General features: G+C 38.6%; 2 protein-coding genes across 3 annotated transcripts in view; both read left to right on the top strand.

The window, feature by feature from the left end:
- The first annotated feature begins 201 nt into the window (after window positions 1-201).
- On the top strand, window positions 202-15,283 carry LOC122767382 (E3 ubiquitin-protein ligase MARCHF6-like). Its single transcript, XM_044022849.1, has 25 exons — window positions 202-567; window positions 1,484-1,583; window positions 4,557-4,630; window positions 4,837-4,980; window positions 5,879-5,951; window positions 6,065-6,233; window positions 6,456-6,645; window positions 7,348-7,409; window positions 7,551-7,583; window positions 7,690-7,741; window positions 7,860-7,918; window positions 8,015-8,095; window positions 8,236-8,304; window positions 8,538-8,612; window positions 9,083-9,217; window positions 9,320-9,540; window positions 9,853-9,990; window positions 10,081-10,300; window positions 11,307-11,376; window positions 11,478-11,659; window positions 12,007-12,141; window positions 13,288-13,377; window positions 13,972-14,104; window positions 14,380-14,515; window positions 14,736-15,283. Exons 1-25 carry the CDS (start codon window positions 549-551, stop codon window positions 14,821-14,823), a joined length of 2,748 nt encoding a protein of 915 aa, XP_043878784.1. The 5' UTR covers window positions 202-548; the 3' UTR covers window positions 14,824-15,283.
- A 210-nt stretch (window positions 15,284-15,493) lies between these two features.
- zdhhc20b (zinc finger DHHC-type palmitoyltransferase 20b) overlaps window positions 15,494-19,695 on the top strand; it is an 11,525-nt gene continuing 7,323 nt past the window's right edge. For both annotated transcript variants that reach the window (XM_044022851.1, XM_044022850.1), the window contains exons 1-7: window positions 15,494-16,163; window positions 16,729-16,893; window positions 18,676-18,702; window positions 19,046-19,140; window positions 19,259-19,379; window positions 19,491-19,560; window positions 19,662-19,694. In XM_044022851.1, coding sequence (XP_043878786.1) covers window positions 16,776-16,893; window positions 18,676-18,702; window positions 19,046-19,140; window positions 19,259-19,379; window positions 19,491-19,560; window positions 19,662-19,694 — 464 coding nt within the window. In that variant the 5' untranslated portion in view covers window positions 15,494-16,163; window positions 16,729-16,775. The remainder of the gene's footprint in view (window positions 16,164-16,728; window positions 16,894-18,675; window positions 18,703-19,045; window positions 19,141-19,258; window positions 19,380-19,490; window positions 19,561-19,661; window position 19,695) is intronic.

Below are 19,695 nucleotides of genomic sequence, written 5' to 3'. Positions count from 1 at the left end.
AAAGGAAAAAAAGTTTTCTCCGGCTTCTAACATTACGTGCTTAGAAACACTCCTTTGATGCTTTAACATTGGAGATTAGTGAGAATTATTTCCTGAGATTTACTAACCACATGACGGTTGTTGTGGAAATTTTCCTGCCGTAAAACTTGCACCGCTGTGGTAAAGTGAAATTGTGACAGCGGCAGGCACTGACGTTAGCGCATGCGTTGGCGATGGAGCCATTTGTCTCCCGGATTTTAACTGTCATTTCAGCAACACGGAGGATGTAACGTCTTCACAGTTTAATTGGCTTGCAATTCAGAACACGCCGAGCAAATAACACCTTTCATTCTGCGGCGAACACAGATGTGAGAGGACACGACGAAGCAAACCCAAGTGGTCACTCTGTGGAGAAACCATTTGTCAGTTTGTCAATGCATCTGACACGTAAGGATACACTCGTATCGCTAGCTTAACTTAGCTAGCTGAACGATATAGTCTGTGTCGTGGATGGGTTCGCCGAACAAAGTGCTCTTTGAAGAAACAGTGACTGGTGCTTAGGGTGCAACATGGATACTGCCGAAGAAGGTACGTACTAACTAAAGTCTGCTTTCAGTCCGGGGGTTAACTAGCATTAGCGTCGCAAGTGCATCAAATAGAAGCTGATTTGGCCTGCTAGTTGTCAAGTTAGCAGTGTAGCATAGCTGTAAACCTGATTTATGTCGTGATATATTCTGGAAAACAAGGATTTGTTAACATTTTTAATGGAGTCAATCACACCGTGAAGCAACATGCACAGAGTGTGTAAATGAACCGGAGGTTGTTACGTCATTAGTGTCAATATGTTATGCCATATAGCTTACCAATATCTGTTTATTTAGGTGTCTAAATTCAGCGGTGTTTTGTATCCCAGTGAGATTCCTGTATCCAAAAGAAACCAGTGTACTAACACATTCCCTGTGACCCCCACCATCTATCAGCATATACCTGTTTTGCTTGGATTTGACTTATGCAAGCCATATGCAAGATATTTGTGAATATCTGGTTCACGATAAGTAATCAAATACTTGTGGACGGTTCATGTCATTTGCTTTGGGTTCACTACCAAACAGTGAGTAGCCTGTACATACACTGAAAAAGAAATATCCTGAAAACAATTGGATTTAAATAAATATGAACATAAGAATGAAATCCAGCTGTTATGTGTCTCTCATTGCAATTGTCTAATTAACGATTTATTTCGCTACCTTCAAGTGCTAGGCCACCGTACTGGGAAAAAAATGATAAAATGAAATCAAATGGTCAAACCAAACAAGCATGAAGGGCAATCCAGTTATTGAATGTCAAGCAGTTTTTGCTATATGTATTTATCTTTTGAAATACTGGTGCATTGCCTATGCTAATATCACACTGAAAATAGGTTGTTGATATAATGTGCAGCCCTAGCTCTGACTATGGTCATGTTCCTCTCTCACATGGTGTGTATTTGTATTTGTGTGTGAAGCGGACATTTGTCGCGTGTGCCGCTCTGAGGGGACCCCAGACAAACCACTGTACCACCCCTGTGTCTGCACTGGCAGTATCAAGTTTATCCACCAGGAATGGTAAGTGTTGTTCAACCGTCTTTGACAACTGTCATTGCTGTGACTGTGCAATATCATATTTTCTATTCAGAGTCCCCCCTCTACACCACCAGAAAAAACAGACAACTGACACTAATGTGGCTGAGTTGGACATTTTGTCACTTGTTATTTAGAAATTATTGATCAGAATCAGAATCAGAATCAGAAGAGCTTTATTGCCAAGTACGATTTGCACATACAAGGAATTTGTTCTGGTGTCATTGGCGCATAACAAGCATACAACATTTTCTAAAGTGAACAACAACATTTTCTAAAGTGAACAACACTTAACTCTTAGTTTCACTCAAAGATGAGCATGATATTCACCAGTGTTCTGTCTGTCATGAACTGAAAGGGTTGGACATTGTTTATAAAGCAATAGATCATTGCAAAAACAAGTTATATATCCACCATTATTGTCCTTATCATGAATATGAATATTGCATTACTGACTCAATGAATACACATCTTTAACAGACTCAGCAGAGAATACATGGCTTCTTCAAATGAAATATTTTTAGCCAGGTTATTTATATTCTTAGAGTTAAAAAAGAAATCTATATCTGTGTTTGCATGGGTGTTTCACTAATTAGATTGCTGATCAAAGAGGGTTATGATCAGATATAGTAGATATAATAGACGCAGTATAGCGTTAATACCGATTTGGAACTCCAAGGTAAGGTGTAAACAAGCGTTGCCTCTCTTAAAGATACTGTCGGTTGAATTGTGTTATGGTGGTTGTTAAGCGGTTGTATGCTGTCAACAGTGATTCTACTTATAGTGATTGCTTAATAATAAAGGTGGACAGAAAAAGGATCATGTGGAAGATTGTCTCTTTCATATCCATATTGCATAGTATCCTCGGTCACTGACCTTAGATGTGGTTCTGGAATAATGAAAATAACATGTAGAATGTGCTTTGTCCTCATCTGTCCTGTGTGTGAGCCTCACTGGTTACAAGAGGGTCAGGTGGATGTAAATCCCCAGGCAGATGCAAAGGCAGGGCCTGGATTGTTCTGCAGTAACTGTTGAATGACACCCTTTTGTGTTGGGACAGTAGTGCTCAGTATTTGCTAAAGCTGGCCATGCTAATCTTATTTAACATTCTTTATTGAAAGGAAGGGGCCCGCTTAAAATGGAGTTGCAACAGGATAGCATTGAGAAGACAAAACTATTACATCGTGCTATCAGTTTTGATGACAAGTTGCAACTAATGATTATTTTCATAATAGGTTAATCTGACAATTATTTTCTCAATGGAGTATTAGTTTGGTTCATAAAATGTCAAACCTCAAAATTATGATGTTCTCAGATGTCTTGTTTTGTTCCCAACCCGAACCTTTTTCAGTCTTAATGATTTATTTGTGAAATGGAGAAATTAAACTAGAAAATCTTCACAATTAAGAAGCGGAAGAGAATCACAAAGCCTGTTTTAATTGATTAATCATTGCAGGCCAAGTTTCAGCTTCGCTTCAGGCAGAGCTCTTCTTTAAATGACCTAGAGGCCATACCTTAATCTGTTACCCTGATGTCACCGCGATGGAAAAGGGGAATATGTGTTCTATACCAGACAGGTCACATTAGTGGATGTTTGGGGTATCTACCAAAATGACTGTTTTTACAGACATAATATAGAGCCATTTGTGTCCTGAGCTGCACTCCTGCTGTCCTGCTTGATGTAACTTTACTGAGCTGAACCTGAAAGGAATGAATGTATACTGTAATGGGGCAATTGGCTTGTATTATTATGGTGCTGCGACAAAGTGTGTATTTGTTTTTTCCTCAGTGACCACAGTTGAACTTTTAGTGATTTAAGTTAAGTTGAAGTTTAAACTGAGCTGTACTTGTACTGACGTAATACTTACATGCTGCCATATGTGTTGGAATCAGCTGTTGTGACGAACCGCTTACATAACCCACCGGTTAATCTACAAGTTTACCCGAAGTAACAAAAAGCTGGGATATTATTAGAAATACCACTCATCAGTTATGTGTCAGATATTACTGTGTTTAGTTCACAGTTGGGAAGTGAGTGACATGATAAATCCTCATAGACAGTTTTCTTGGGTTTTAGTGATCATAAGAAATTTCCTGATCATTGTGTGTCATAGCAGTGGTTTCCATGGTCAAGAGAGTATTGAGTGAACACAGCGGGTATTTGTCTTTTTCTCACAGAAGTTGACATTGATTGTGTTTTTTAAAATTTCCAATACAGGAGGTCTTTCACTGTTTTAGTTTCAGTCTAATCAATCCAAAGATCTTAAATATTGATTTGACCTAAGACCACTCAAGTTTTAAATCTATCACTAGTGTTAAATATGTAGGGGTTTTTTTTAGATTTAATTTTTGTCTAAGAAAAAACCCCAATCTTTATGAAAACCTTTGCCTGTGCCAGAAAGATGTTGAATTTATTCTGTAACTTTCCCAGGCCTTGGTGGTACTAAGTTGTGTTTTATTATGTTCATAATAGGTTATACACACAATAAGATTAAAAAGAAAATGCTTGGAATCTGTTTGCAAACTGAGTTAAGTACTGTCAGTATAACTTCTGTCCAACAGCCTTAATTCAAACTCAAGAAAACCTTCTACCTAAACTGCTATGCATGATAATAACCAGTAGATGTCACACATAGACTACATTCAATTGAATAACAGTCACTAATGAACATGTTGCATTGTTACTGAACGTGTATACACGTTCATGCAGAGGTGTTTAGACAATATTTTATATTTTTATAAGGTTATAAACTGTAATTGAATAAACTGGTGGGTACTGATTGTAGTGGTTGACTCTCACATTTACACATGAAAAAATACAAACCACTTAAGCAAGAGCAGTCTGGCTGTGGGGGAAAGTGTTTGTCCAATACATGTTTTTTTAAAACAAAAGTGCAAAGTCAGAACATATATGAGATTGCTGAAATAAATTCCTTTCACTTGATAAATGTTTTACAGTTTGGTCCAGTGGTTGAAGCACAGCAGGAAGGAGTATTGTGAATTGTGCAAGCACAGATTTGCTTTCACACCAAGTAAGTTTGTGATATACTTTTTGTATATATTAAATTGCAGGCTAGCAACTTAATAGTTCTTTTTTTAGCATTACTCTTCACAGTTAAATGTAGTCAGAATCAGTTTTAAATCAACACATAACTTCCAGCACTTGGAATTGAACATTAACAAACAGGAAGGATTATTTGAATGTCTCCAAATCACTTTGTTCCTTTTTCCACTTCAGTCTACTCCCCAGACATGCCCTCACGTCTGCCCATACAGGACATTTGTGCTGGCCTGCTGACCAGTGTGGGCACGGCCATTCGCTACTGGTTCCATTATACACTGGTGGCCTTTGCATGGCTTGGGGTTGTTCCTCTCACTGCATGTAAGTAGAAAACCCTCACAGACAATAATGTGGAAATAACAGATTGTTGTTTGAGACAATTGTGTCCTCCATAAATTAATTATTTAAATCATTTGCTGATAGCAACAGCCATAGCAAGAGTTTTGCACAGTCCAGTTAGACAAAGGAAGAACTGGATTTGGGAAAAGGTCAAGTCATTGTAAACCTCAAGTCTTCACTACATGAGTCGGGAGAGACGTAGCTAAAGGCAATTTAAGAAAATGATGGTCATTCATGATGGTCACCTGCTGGTCCCTTAAATGTACAGTATGCAAAATCATTTATTAGTGAATTTGTGCAAGTTGCAGCTGAATATCCCTTACCTCCCCTTTCCCTGTTAAGTGCTGGAGAAACCTCGTAACCTTCAGTTAGCATCAAAACATAAATATTTAGTTTGTCAATTTTGGGCAAATGGTGGTCCAAAATGGCTACTGGTATAAAAGGCTCATTCTGGGGTAATAAAAAAACAACAACAATTCATACAAACAGGTGATTGTACTCTTATGGAACTTTAAGTAGAATTAGTTCATCTTCAGTTTCTGCTAAATGAAAAATAATTTAACCAAAGTTTAACACACTGGACCATGAAGTGTAATTCAACCACTGCTGTTCTGACCTAGTTTACAGATGTGTGACATTTCCTGTTACATATTAGCTTATATTAATGGTTAAACATGATCAAAAGAATAACAGCTTTCATATCATTATATAACAACCTATATATTGAGTGTGTACCAAGCTATACAAATCTCCCTCATGTCTGGCAATGAAGTTGTCATACATTATATAAGCTGTTTTAGTGCTGAGTTTTAAGCATTTAAAATGTATTTTCCTTATAGATAATGACAAGAAATGTGTTTATCTGGTCTCTTTGCCACAGGTCGCATCTACAAGTGTCTGTTTACTGGCTCTGTGAGCTCACTTTTGACACTGCCATTGGACATGCTGTCTACGTGAGTGATGATACCAGCACCACAAACTGATGCATGATTTTATGTTAATAATTAGCACCTGTGTTCGGCTCGTCGTTATGGAACATGTATTTGGTTTTTGTTTGTTTCCGCAGAGAGAACCTGCTTGCAGATTGTCTCCAGGGCTGTTTTGTTGTCACTTGCACTTTGTGTGCATTTATCAGTCTGGTGTGGCTCAGAGAACAGATCGTCCATGGCGGCGCTCCCCAATGGTTAGAGCAGCACCTACCACCCCCACCCAATGCTGCTGGACAAGCCAATGAGGTGCACTGCCTGACTGCTTACCAATGAGCAAAGTAATTTAAGTAATTTGGTTGAAATAGTGAAAAGGGGAGAGTGTTATACGCAAGAACTGACTCTGTCTTTTACCTTGCAATGTCTTGCTTTGACTCATATATTGGTAAATACAATCTAAATTACACACAAAATCACTTTAATTTTTAGCTCACTCTTTAAAAGCTGTGCATCCTGCTCTCTCATCTTCAGGCACAAGCTGCAGGTCAGGGACCAGCTGATGAGCCGCCTGCAGCCCAGCCAGTTCCTGCTGAACCTCCAGCCCAGAACGAAGCAGAGCCCGAGCCTCCTGATGTTCCACCGGACCAAGGTGATGACCCAGAGCTGGAGGAGGAGGAGGGAGCAGCTGCTGAAGATGCAGACCCTAACAATGGAGCGCAAGGTGAGAATTAGTTGTTGTGAAGCATTGACTGTCATATTTCTGTCAAGAGTTTTCCAGTTTTCTAGTAGATGTAGCTTATTTTGGTTAGTTCTAAAGTCTAAGGAGTTGTCAGACTGTATAAAATGCCATTATTCATAAATAAATAGTTTTAATGCTCAATAGGTTGATCAAAATGTTTAAAATTTTGAGAAGCACCAAAATGTACTTGCCACTAGCATTAGAATACAAAAAATTTGCTCTACACTACTTTCATTGGTCATGACAATGAATTTTATTATGACAAAAAGATGTGCTCATATCACTTATCGCATCATTTACTTTGTTTACTGTGGTTAATGGAGTGATTTTGTGGCACGCTGATGCAAAAATGGTTGATAATGGATTGTTATTATATTCTACATTATTCTGGCTCTGAAGTGTTAGTACAGCAAAATGAATACAGTCGAAAATCTCACGACGGGCTGTTTTCCACTGAGAAGCTAACTCACTTTTCCCACTGCAATGAATAATTTAGCAGTTATGTCATTTATTAAACAAAATTGTTTGTCTTTTGTGCTCAAAGTCAACTATTTGTGCAGACCAAAGGTGTTTTCCCTTCTTTATATTTTGTGCTATAATGCATTTTTTACCAATGATTTTGAGTTGGATGCTGTCACCCATATACTGTTTACACATTTTATATTGATTTTTTTGTCTCTGTAGATGACATGAACTGGAATGCCTTGGAGTGGGACAGAGCAGCAGAGGAGCTCACCTGGGAAAGGGTAACTCTTACTTTATATGTCATAACTGGTCTCACCAATATTCTCACCAGCCCTTGTACACACAAAACTACATCTGTAATTTTGCAATATGTGTTATACACACCTGCACATGCACTGACAACTCTTCAATTTTCCTTTTAGATGCTTGGCTTGGACGGTTCACTGGTCTTTTTGGTAAGAATCCATAATGATCATCTATGTTTTTATCCAAAAAATTTCTTAAATGATTAATGTTAAATGGTTAAATCTTACTTTTTAATGCCTGTGCTTTGTCTTAAAGGAGCATGTGTTTTGGGTTGTGTCTCTAAACACACTCTTTATCCTGGTCTTTGGTGAGTAGAAGGCTATTTAATATAACATATGATCCTGGGTCTTTCATCATTTAAAAATCATTATTTATTATGTACTGTAGTTCTGGTAATGAATGTGAAAATGTTTGTCTATATTCAGCATTTTGTCCCTACCACATTGGGCACTTCTCTGTTGTTGGTCTTGGCTTTGAGGAATATGTAAGAAACCTTTTTCATAAATTAGCATTGTTGTGCAATTTAAAATGTGCAAGGATTTATGTTGCTATTAATTTTTTATTGTCTATTTCTCTCCAGGTTCAAGCCTCTCACTTTGAGGGTTTAATCACAACAATCGTGGGTTACATACTGCTGGCCATGACGCTCATCCTCTGTCATGTATCTTTTCACAAAATAACATCTGTCTTTTGTCCTGAAGTCTAGAATCTAGCTGTTGTGATATCACTGGACAGATTTATCTGTGTGAGAGTGTGTGTATTGTATATGGTGCCTGTCTTGATCCTTAATGGATGTCTCAGGGTCTGGCCGCTCTAGTCAGGTTCCAGCGCTCACGTCGCCTCCTGGGAGTCTGCTACATTGTTGTCAAGGTAACTAAGCCTTTCACTGCATTTCTGTTTCGTGTCACTCGGTGGAAATTCACACTGAATGTAGTCTCTTACTTGAGCATATTGTTAAGTTAGATATTATTTGTAGTCATACTCATAGGCGGAAGGATTCAAATAATTATTTCTTACAGTATAACCGAGACATAATAACATAAGTGGCTAATATGCCTGCTGGCTCAGAATGGCCTTGAGACATGTTTATTTTTCCATTACAGGTGTCTCTGCTGGTTGTTGTGGAGATTGGTGTGTTTCCACTCATCTGTGGCTGGTGGCTTGACATCTGCTCTTTAGTAAGAGTCTGTTCCTTATTCTGACTTTCATCACTCTGTGAAATTGCCTCATTCCTCTCGTATTTGAAAGTTCAAGCCCTTCTGGCTTTAGAGTCAGATATGGCCTTATTTCCTAATTTGTCTCTCATATAAATTTAGTGCATGTTTCATCTTCGTTGACGTGCTAAAATATGGTCGGAAGATGAACTGTGTGGGAACTTCCTGATCATTTCAATTTGTTTCACCGTTTTAAGGAAGATAGTTTGGTCTCTGCTGCAGTGCACTGTTTTTTGTTTTGTTTTGTTTTTAAAATGGAGATTGAGGATATAATTAGAGTTAATTCAAAAACAGAAGTGCCTGGAAAATGATTCACAGAAAATGAACTTCATTATCATTGAGTTGACTCTGCCTTCATTTGGCATCATCTTAGAAACAGTGCTTAATTTCAATGAAGAGAAATGCTATTTATTTGCTTTTTTTTCAACCTGCAGGAGATGTTTGATGCTTCTTTGAAGGATAGGGAGTTAAGTTTCAAATCAGCCCCTGGAACCACCATGTTCCTACACTGGCTAGTCGGAATGGTCTATGTCTTCTACTTTGCATCTTTCATCCTCCTACTGAGAGAGGTAAATGTGTCCTCATGTAATTACTTTAGTGATTATATCTTTGTTACATTTTGGAAAATCCCAAGATAATTTTCTTTCATTAACCAACTGTTTGTTTATTAGGTGCTGAGGCCTGGAGTGCTGTGGTTTCTGAGAAACCTCAATGACCCAGATTTTAACCCGGTGCAGGAAATGATTCATTTACCCATATACAGACACCTGCGGCGCTTCATCCTGTCTGTGGTGGTGTTTGGGTCGATTGTGTTACTCATGCTATGGCTGCCCATTAGACTGATTAAATTACTGCTACCCACCTTCCTGCCATACAATGTCATGCTCTACAGGTAACCAGACAAAATTGTAGGTTGCTTTGCAAATCTGTATGAAAACTGTTACTATGTCTTTTTGGAATGCTATTAGGAACCACTTCACCATTTGGCCATGCAGTTAGTACATCTTTCTGCAGTGCATCTCATGCTAAATACAAAATATCAGTCGAATAGTTGATCAAAAAGTAGACCCATTTGGTGGTGGATGCTTGTCAAGTCAATTGAAAACAGAAAACTTGAGCACAAGATTCCATGCCGCCTTTGTGGTACTTGTGCACACACAATTGAAATGTGTTGTTGTGACCCTGTCCCGCTGTTTTCAAACAGTGACGCCCCAGTCAGCGAGCTGTCTTTGGAGCTATTATTACTTCAAGTTGTGTTGCCAGCGCTGCTGGAGCAAGGACACACTCGCCAGTGGCTGAAAGGTCTGGTCAGAGCCTGGACAGTCAGTGCTGGGTATTTACTGTAAGTCAGGTCATATTACACTGTAAACAATTGGTGAAATTTGTTTGTATTGGCTGTGATAAAACTGACAATCCTCTGTGGTCTCCACAGCGACCTTCACTCCTATCTCCTCGGGGAACAGGATGACAATGATACCAACCAGCCTGTCAACAACAACAACAATAACCCTCCCCCTGGTCACCATAACAACAATAACAATCCTGCTCCAGCTGTTGGCGAGGGACTTCATGCAGCCCATCAGGCTATCCTGCAACAAGGGGGACCAGTAGGTTTCCAGCCCTACCATCGACCCCTTCGCTTCCCATTTAGGGTGAGACAGTCTCACGGCTTTCATCATTTACCACTGCAGTTTTGTTTTTGGAGCAGGCTCTGAGAATTCCAATATCCAGTAATTCAAATAATTTGTCAGTTAAGAGTTCTTACACTGTTTCCCACAAAAATACATTTGGATTTCTTATAAAGTCAGTTTTTTATTATTATTATGACTGGAGGGTAGACAAGTCTGTTGTTTGTGTTTATGAGAGTGCAAAGAAGGGCCTTGCATCGAAAATCAATGTGAGGTGGTTAATGTTGATATTGTGGTGAGCCGCCACAGATAAATCGATGTAGCGCAAACATTGAGAAGTGGAAAACTATTTTCTACAGTACATAGTAAATGAAACACGCTTTTAGATGCTTGAAGCTAAACTCTGAAACTGATATCTTTGCTAGCATGATAATTATAGACTTAACACAGTCACAGTGTACTGTTCTGTTTCAGGTCGCTTTTCAAAAGACAGTGAAAGGCACGAAAAGCTTTACATGCCAAATGCATGTTGAGTTGTATGTTTCACTGAGGCTGCTTGGAATCTGCCACATCCTAATTTGATGTTAGCCAAGCACTCAAGTGTATCACTAGGCAGCAGCAATGAGGGTTATACTCTTTAGGTGACAACGAACAAAGTAATTTTAATATCCGAGTACCAGTCAGGACTAAGTATAAAACAAAAAAAGGGTTTATCTCTTCTACAGTGTACTTTTGGTTAAAAAGAAAGACATACTAGATCTACCTGGTACTTTTGTGGATTCCCACACAAATTTAGAAATGTGCCAACGCCCAAGCCTGTAAAACGCAACCCTGTTATTCTACCACTGCTTCTAAATTTGGAGGCTTTGATCTCCGTGTGCACTGTTCTGTCGTATATACTGACACTCCTTGTAGTTAAGAAAATACAGAATAAATACAGGTAGTGGGGAATCATAATACATGTGAATATGAAGTTTGATTTTTATTTTTTGTCTAAATTCACTTTTATTCTGAAATGTCTGTCCTCTAGATTGTGTTGCTGATAGCATTCATGTGCATCACTCTGCTGGTGGCCAGTCTGGTGTGTCTGACCCTACCAGGTGAGATTTGTTTTCAAACTGGGGACTGTCACATGAGGTTGTTAAAGAGCTATTTTAAGTTTAAATAGAAATTAATGTCTTTTGTTCTGTGTGTGTTTCAGTGTTCACCGGCCGCTGGCTGATGTCCTTCTGGACAGGAAACTCCAAAATCCACGAGCTGTACACGGCAGCATGTGGCCTGTATGTCTGCTGGCTGTCTATCCGTGGAATCACAGTGCTGTTGGCCTGGATGCCCCAGGGACGCACAGTCATCATGCACAAAGTCCAGGAGTGGACACTCATGGCAAGTATCAGTGAGAACAGCCTTTGTTGTTAGGAGACGCTAAAGCTGGGATTTAGATTCAGCTCATCTGGACCGGCAGTGGTTGGTTATTGAAAGCTTGTTAGTCAGTCTGTTGGCATCGTTAACTCCCTTGAATAACTTACATTACATTACATGTCATTTAGCAGACGCTTTTATCCAAAGCGACTTACAAAAGTGCATTTAAACATTTGGGTACAAATAAGAGCTAGAAGTAAGTAAGAGCTTCAAGTAGATCAAACTATGAAGTGCAACTTTTACTACCTTGCTTGTTCTCATTATTTTATTAATGATTCTGTGAATTTTACATTCTGTGCATTACTTTGCAGATCCTGAAGACACTGGTTGTAGCTCTGCTGGTTGCTGGAGTCATCCCGCTTTTGCTGGGTTTGCTGTTTGAATTAGTTATTGTGGCTCCGCTTAGGGTACCTCTGGACCAAACACCTCTCTTCTACCCCTGGCAGGTATGATTGTATGGCATTGTCTGTCTTTTCCCCCCTTTGTGTTTGTTTGTTTGTAATCAGTCATGAAAAAAACTATACATGGACAGTTTATTGCCCCCGAAGCACATGGGAGGTAGTTTCTTCGTGGACAAAGATGTATCGAGCTTGAGCTCTAGGAGCTTGTGCATTTATTTTGTCCCATCGCTGAAGATAAGTTAGTGCAGCACTCGTCTTCTTATGCACCACACACTCTCTCTTGCTCGACCACTCACTCGGTGTGCACCCACATACACACAACATGGCAACTGGAGATGCATTTGCTGTTGCTGGCTGTGCATCTCAGGTGACCTCCTCCACTGTCATTCACACCTTGACTCAGGTGAAACTAACAACCTGAAAGTGGGTGAGGGAGTGAACAGTCTTCATTGTGTAACTTGACAATCTGCATTGTTCATTATGACGACTCTATAGACGTGTATAACTGAACTGAAGAACCTTAGCTTGGTTGAGATGTGAGATGTCTTCAACTTAACTAAAGCCAGTCGAGTTGCCTACAGCTAAACTCCTGAATACACAGTGACCTAGATGACATGTTCTAAGAGATTTGTTTGTTTTTTTTCCATCTCTTTTTTATTTTGTGCTCTAATTTCATCTGTGAGTGAAATTGTAAGGCTTTACAAAGTTAATACAATGTTGAGATAAGAAGAACCAAGGTCTCTATTTTTTCCTATTTCCCTTGGCTGCCAAAATAAGACATCTGGGCATAGGTGTTTCAGAGAGACTTCACTTTATATTTCCAATAAAATGTTTGGTCATACATTAAGCTTCAGGTTTTATATCTGCCTAAGTACTAAACGCAAATAAATGTACATAGTTCTTAAATCATCATCACCATTCTTTTCGTGTGTAAATAAAAGAAATAGAATAGGTTTCTGGTCTGTCATGAAATATCTATTGAACAGTGATACTTCAGATTTGGCTTATTTATTCTAATTTGTAATTGAAAATCAGTGCTTTCATTAAACTTGATCAAATTGAAGCCCATATACTGAGATACATATAGAATCGTCCTCTAAGGGTGGGATTTATATCCCAACTGTTTTTTCATTGTCTCACAATACGCAGTCCTTTTTTCGCCATTAATCCATTGCTCTTTGTTGTCATCAGGACTGGGCTCTTGGAGTTCTCCATGCCAAAATCATTGCTGCCATCACTCTCATGGGCCCTCAATGGTGGCTGAAGACTGTTATTGAGCAGGTGGGTTCCAGGTCAATATTAAGCATTAACTGCATTAAATTGGGCATTTTGTTTATTGTATAAAGACGCATTTTTTACCGAGTCATTAGGGGTTAAAAAAAAAATTGTAGTATTCTTGTTTGTGGTTTTCTAACAGTGGATTTGTGTTGTATTGAAGCCATTTTAGAGAATTTTAGAGAACATTTTACTCAGAATAGAGTATAATAATATTTTGGTGTTTGTTTGTTTGTTTTTTTACATATATTTTCCCTTATAGCTTATAGTATAACACAGATATGTGTTGTATTATATCGCCATATTCTTGCCAATACACAGCCCCATTAGCATAACTTTTAAGACTTAAATCTTCACATATATTTTGACTAGGAAGTGTTTCAATGCTATAATAACCTTTATTTAGCATGTATAAGAGCAGTGGAGTGGTTGAGTGGTTGGTTTGTCTGTCCAGCTCATTGATCCTAGTCTATCACTGGATGCTAGACAAAATCTTTAAAGACATTAAACAGTTTGGAGAGATTTAAGTCAATAATTCCATAGTGTGAATCAATTAAATTGTTATTAACTGTATGACATGTCCAAACTTTCTTTCTATAGGTTTATGCAAATGGAATTCGCAACATTGATCTGCAGTTCATTATCCGTAGACTGGCAGCCCCAGTCATCTCAGTCCTGCTGCTGTCCTTGTGTGTGCCATATGTAATTGCTGGTGGTGTGGTGCCAGCTGTTGGTGAGTCCCTCAGCATTTGTATATTTGGATCAATGAGAAATGTGTTCGTTTGAATCCTTCATTTTCTCTGTTGGTTTGCAAATTTCATCCATTAAGTTGATAAAAAAAATGCTTAAAAATACTTGTTGCACTTTTCTACATAGAGTACGCTTGAAATAGGCTTTTTCTTTACCCCGGCACTATCAAATTAAAGAGTTGGTGCATTCTTTTTTATTTCAGATGACCGTTCCAGTGTAGTGTGTGTAGTGTATAACGTTGATGTATCATTTTTACAGGCGTGACCCCAGAGATGGAGATTCTAATGCAGAGGAGAATCTACCCATTTCTGCTGATGGTGGTCTCGCTCATTGGTATCCTGTCCTTCCAGATCCGACAGTTTAAACGCCTTTATGAGCACATCAAAAATGACAAGTAAAGATATATTTTTTATTTTCCTTTCTTTTTTTTTGCATAAATGCAATTGTTAAATATGTTGTAAAGCCTTTATTTTATTTTATTTCATTTACATATTTCTGTTAGAAATGTCATAGTCATTGCTTACGATAGTAATGTTGATGTTTCATTAATAGATGGAAGTGTAGGTTCAGTGCTGGAAAATGTAAACCGTAATAACTATCCTTGGTCTTTGCAGGTACCTGGTTGGCCAGAGGCTTGTCAACTACGAACGGAAAGTTGGAAGAGCAAGCATGCCTCCACCCTCCAATCCTGTCGCAGAGTAGATTATTGTGTCACACGTCGCCACATTTTTGCACCTGTTACGTTGTGTACACCTTTGCCCTGACCTCTTTTGATTTTTTTTCAAAGACCATTCTCCTTTTTTAAAAATCTCCTGTGGATGTCAATGGATTTGATGGATGTCGTTTCTTTCAATTTCCCTTCCACGCTCATCAAAGTTGGAAGATGGGAAAATGTGTTATAATCACAGGACAGCCGCGAGTGACCCCCTCTGTAAAAGATGAGGCAGAAGTGAGGGTTACAGGGTTTGATTTGAAGCCCAACATTTCTCTTGTTGTTCACGCCTTGCTTTGTAAAGTGCTGCCTGATAATTGTACATGTGTAAATACTTTGAAAGCAGATTTTGTCGTACCAAAAAAAATAGAGACAAATATGGATTAATGCAGTGACCATTGTACATCTTAAAAGTGTATGTATAATTTATTAAATGAATCTGACAATTTATATTTTAGGTTGCATTAATTATCAAGACAATGTTACTGTTTTTCAGTTGTGGTAAAAAAAATGTAGCGTTGTGTTCTACTTTTTCGACACAATAGACTGACATCTGATTGTATAAAGATCTGTTTAATATTCATCACCCCCATTTTTCACAGTGGCTTAATGTGTGAGTGATTAGTCTGTGTTTGGTAATGTAGGTGAATCTCCACCTGGCCATGTGCCATGTACTGGCACATTTTAGTGAACTACTCAAGACACTTGTGATCAAGGATGAACTTTTAAATCTCTGTCCTCACTTTATGTACACTTCTATTTAAATTACCCCAGATCTTCTGCTGGAAGGCCACAGTTCAAACAGGATGTCAGCCAAAACCAACCAACCAAGGAAAGGTTTTACAAGGGTTTTCCACTTTCTTTCTTGCAGTTCAACATGTGTAGGAAACACAATTATCTTATTATAAAGCAGAATAGAATGGTTACCAGATAATTGAATAATTGAACACAGTACATGTTTCTTTAATATAAGATTGGAAATTATTTTATTAATACAATTTATCTGTACACACATCCGCAAACAACCTGACCAGTCCAAAATTTAAATTCAAATATCAAACAGAAATGACACGTTAATGACAACAACAGCCTATACTTCATATGAGAAGCTTAAAACAAAATGAGTATATTGAACTGGGTTTGGGACTGTAATTAATTCTAGGTGTCAATTATCAAGTGTAATATATCTTCAAATGGATTTTGATGAGAGATATCTTTCATTTTGCTCAGTCAAAACTCTAAGCTTTAAAAAAGTGTATTTTTTGTTGAATTTGTTTGTTCAATTTAGAATAAAGAGGACAATCAGAGGAGAAACATGCAGAAAATAAAGGTATGTGGTCTATTTATGTTTATAAAATGTGCTAAGTAAGGACTGAGGCAATAGCATTTGTTAGCCTGTGTTTTTATGGTGCTTCCTATGCTAATGAACATAGTTCAAAAATATTCCATCTTCCTGTTTGGCAAGCAAGTAATTTTGCATTTTGAATTGGAAGCATACACAAGTGAGAAAAAACTACATGTGTACTTGTATGCGTAGGCCACCATAGTTCCCCAACACGCTTGGGAATGGGAGGGGTGGGCAGAGGACTCATCTATTTGATGCAATCTGCAGTCTCACTATTAAATAACAAGTTATTACACACTAAAATTGTAATATAAATGTACTTAGTACCATTTAATACAAAATGATGATAGTTTTTTGTTGTAGGTTTTTGGGAATCTTTGTCACTGATTACATCTCTAACTGAACTGCCATTGTGATTCTGAATTATAAAGTGTGCTTCTGTACTGTCAATTCCGGATTAATTCGCAATGGATGTTAGAACAAAGAGTTTGTTGTAAAGATTTATGGACTTAATGTAAACGTATCACTAATGCCTGTCTGTTTCCTCAAGTGACGTCACACAGCGACACTCCCTTTTCCCCCAGTAAAGGGAGAAAGATGGCGCCCACACACGTACTGAGATGCTGTCAACGGGGCTTAGCATGGATACCTGTGATTTTTATCGCCCTGGTCGTATGCTGGTCGTACTACGCGTACGTGGTGGAGCTTTGTGTCTGTAAGTATCCGCCCTGCCGCCGCTTCTTGCCGCCGCGCAGCCTGTGCTTTAACCGCTTGTGTTTTCATTGTGCTCGGTCTCCACACTAACATACTGCCGCTGCTGGGCAGCAGGAAGTAAAGGGACTGCAGCTCCAACAATGGTGTTGACAAACCCGTCCACATTTAGATACAGCTGGTTGTGTGTAGCTGCCAGAGCTTCACTTTCTTTTTATTGAATGCGGAATTGTGTCTGTTGCTGCCCGTCTCGTGCGTGTGGTTCTTTTTTCGTGTATGTGTTTGTGCGTGTGTGTGTAGCTGCCACCGAATAAGTGGCTGACTTCACCTGGACAACAGTTAAACAAAGATAACACTTATCGTTTAACCACACTGCCGATAAAAAGTTGGAGCTTTATGAAGAGCCGATTTTCCGAGAAGTATTAGTGTTTTTGGTTAAATCATTGGTTTTTAATAAATACAAAACAAATAAAGTGGACGGGATTTGGTTTTAAATGAGAGTGGATGTAAATAGATAAACAAAGTGATGACACAGTGAAGGAAAATAAACAAACAAATTAAAAACTTGCAGGTTTTTTTATTATTGTTTTAGTGATGATAGTCTAAAATAAATGTCGGTTTACATTGTGGGGAAATATTATTTTTGTACTTGCATATTAAAAGGACAATAAATGCGAATAAGTCAACATTAAGATACACAATTGTACAAAAATGTTAAATTAGAATGATGCAGGAGTTGTTAAATGTCAGTACTGTTCGTATCCGGTTGTATATGTATATAGTGGGGGACTAACATTGCCCAAAAAATGGCTAAGCAGATTTCTAAAGATTGGCATCGGCCCAGAAAAACCCACATCTACACTTGATGCACGTAATTAAATGTAGGAAAATACTGATTTAGCCCGCATGATTCTGGTTCTCTTTGCAGTTGACAGGAGGAAATGTCAAAACACTTTGAAAGAGCAGTCATTGTTCATTGTTGAGGTTGAGTTTGCAGGAGCTTCAGTCACAGTTAAAATGAGGTGACATCTTTCTAGATGGAAAAGATGTCACTAATATGAATTCAAATTGTAGACACATGATCAGGGGAGGGTTGTGGTGAAATAAAGATAAAGGCAGTAGCTCAGTGGTAGAGCGAGTCGTCTTTCAACTTGACGGTTTGATTCCCTGCTCTGTAACTAGTGTAAAGCAGTGTTGAGTGGTCCTCGAGACAAGAAGAGCTCTACATAAATACAGACCATTACCGTTTGAGAGTTCAGGAATCCAAACCACAGGCAGTGTTCAGCAGAGATGTGGAAAATCCTCCACCACATACTCGACCAATGCATGTTTGGCACCAACCAAAAGAATAGTACAAAAGTAGAGGCTTCATCCTCCCACAATGAAGGGATCCCCTGACTCTGTTATGCTTTGAATGCATTTTACTGTCACCTACATGTACATGTGGTGTTTTACAGGGGAACACATCTTTTATTTACTCCATCTGGTGGTCTGTCTATGTTATGTTTTTCAAGTGAAAACAAATGAAACGGGTCTTAAAAAGCAAAAAAGAAATGTGACTTAAGTGACAACATTCACCAAGTTTCTGAGAACGAAAATTGTGTATTGATTTATTGTTCTACCTTTGCTGACCACTGCTCTGGGAAACATTGATCAGATACCGTGTAAATCAGCTGCACAGCTTTAAATCCTTGCAAAACAAAATGGAGGAGTTCCAAAAAGACTTCATGCCACTGTAACTGACACTGTTGAGTTGACATTTTGTTGTCTGTTTTGTCTCTTACAGTCACCATCCTGAGTATAGGAGAGCAGAGTAAGTGTGCTGAGGGAAGACCCCTGTTTATTTAATATGGTGTGAATGGCAGAGCTGAATTACTTAACAGGTTGCTGCTGATTGAGATAATGTGTTTGGTGCTCTACAGACTAAACTTGAAATGTTCTTACAAAGTACCGATCGAGTTGGTTTTCAGCTTTAGGTTTCCTCACCCATTAAGTAAATGTCATTGTTAGCTTTTCTTCTTTTAGTACACACCCTGAGCAACAGTATTTATTTTTCCCTTTTATCTACTTTTTAATGTTTGCTTGTATTGAATGTCACTGTACTTATTAGCCTATGTATGTTGTTGACCCTAATGCTTAGTTTTTGTCCCCTCCAGTTGTCTACCTGATCTTCTTTCACCTCTTTTTCATCATGTTTGTCTGGTCTTACTGGAAGACCATCTTCACTAAGCCTGCCAACCCTTCCAAAGAGGTAGAATAACCCAGTTATCCAAAACGAGCCCACTGTGTCTGTACCTCTGTGAGCCTTCTGTTTGCTATGAAGTCAATATGATGAATGCATTTATTGATGTGAAATTCTGTCACTCCAGTTTTGCTTGCCCAAGGCTGAGAAGGAGTGTTATGAGAAAGAAGAAAGGCCCGAATCTCAGCAGGAGATCCTGTGGAGAGTTGCCACCAGTCTGCCTCTGTATACGCGCACAGGCGCCGGAGGTACGTCTCATCATGTCTCCAAATGTGAATGCGTGACTGAGAATGGATTTGTCTTTTTGTCAAAATGTCCTGTATTGTATTAATGACACGCTGTTGTGTTACTATGGGCAGCAATTCGTTACTGTGACCGTTGTCAAGTTATCAAGCCAGACAGATGTCATCACTGCTCCGCGTGTGACATGTAAGACACTCACTGAATACAAACAAGTTTTTTTTCATCTTGATGGAAACCAAATAATGCTCCATCATATTTTGTTTTCAATCTCTTCTCGTGTATTGCAGGTGCGTGTTGAAGATGGACCACCATTGTCCTTGG

Source organism: Solea senegalensis, linkage group LG1, assembly GCF_019176455.1.
Source record: "Solea senegalensis isolate Sse05_10M linkage group LG1, IFAPA_SoseM_1, whole genome shotgun sequence".
Taxonomy (NCBI): domain Eukaryota; kingdom Metazoa; phylum Chordata; class Actinopteri; order Pleuronectiformes; family Soleidae; genus Solea; species Solea senegalensis.
This window is presented reverse-complemented; position numbering and strand designations above follow the sequence as displayed.

Coding starts and splice junctions, on each gene's coding strand:
- LOC122767382 (XM_044022849.1), top strand. Junction 1,584..4,556: donor AAGTTTATCCACCAGGAATG/GTAAGTGTTGTT, acceptor AATGTTTTACAG/TTTGGTCCAGTGGTTGAAGC. Junction 8,613..9,082: donor GGCTTGACATCTGCTCTTTA/GTAAGAGTCTGT, acceptor TTCAACCTGCAG/GAGATGTTTGATGCTTCTTT.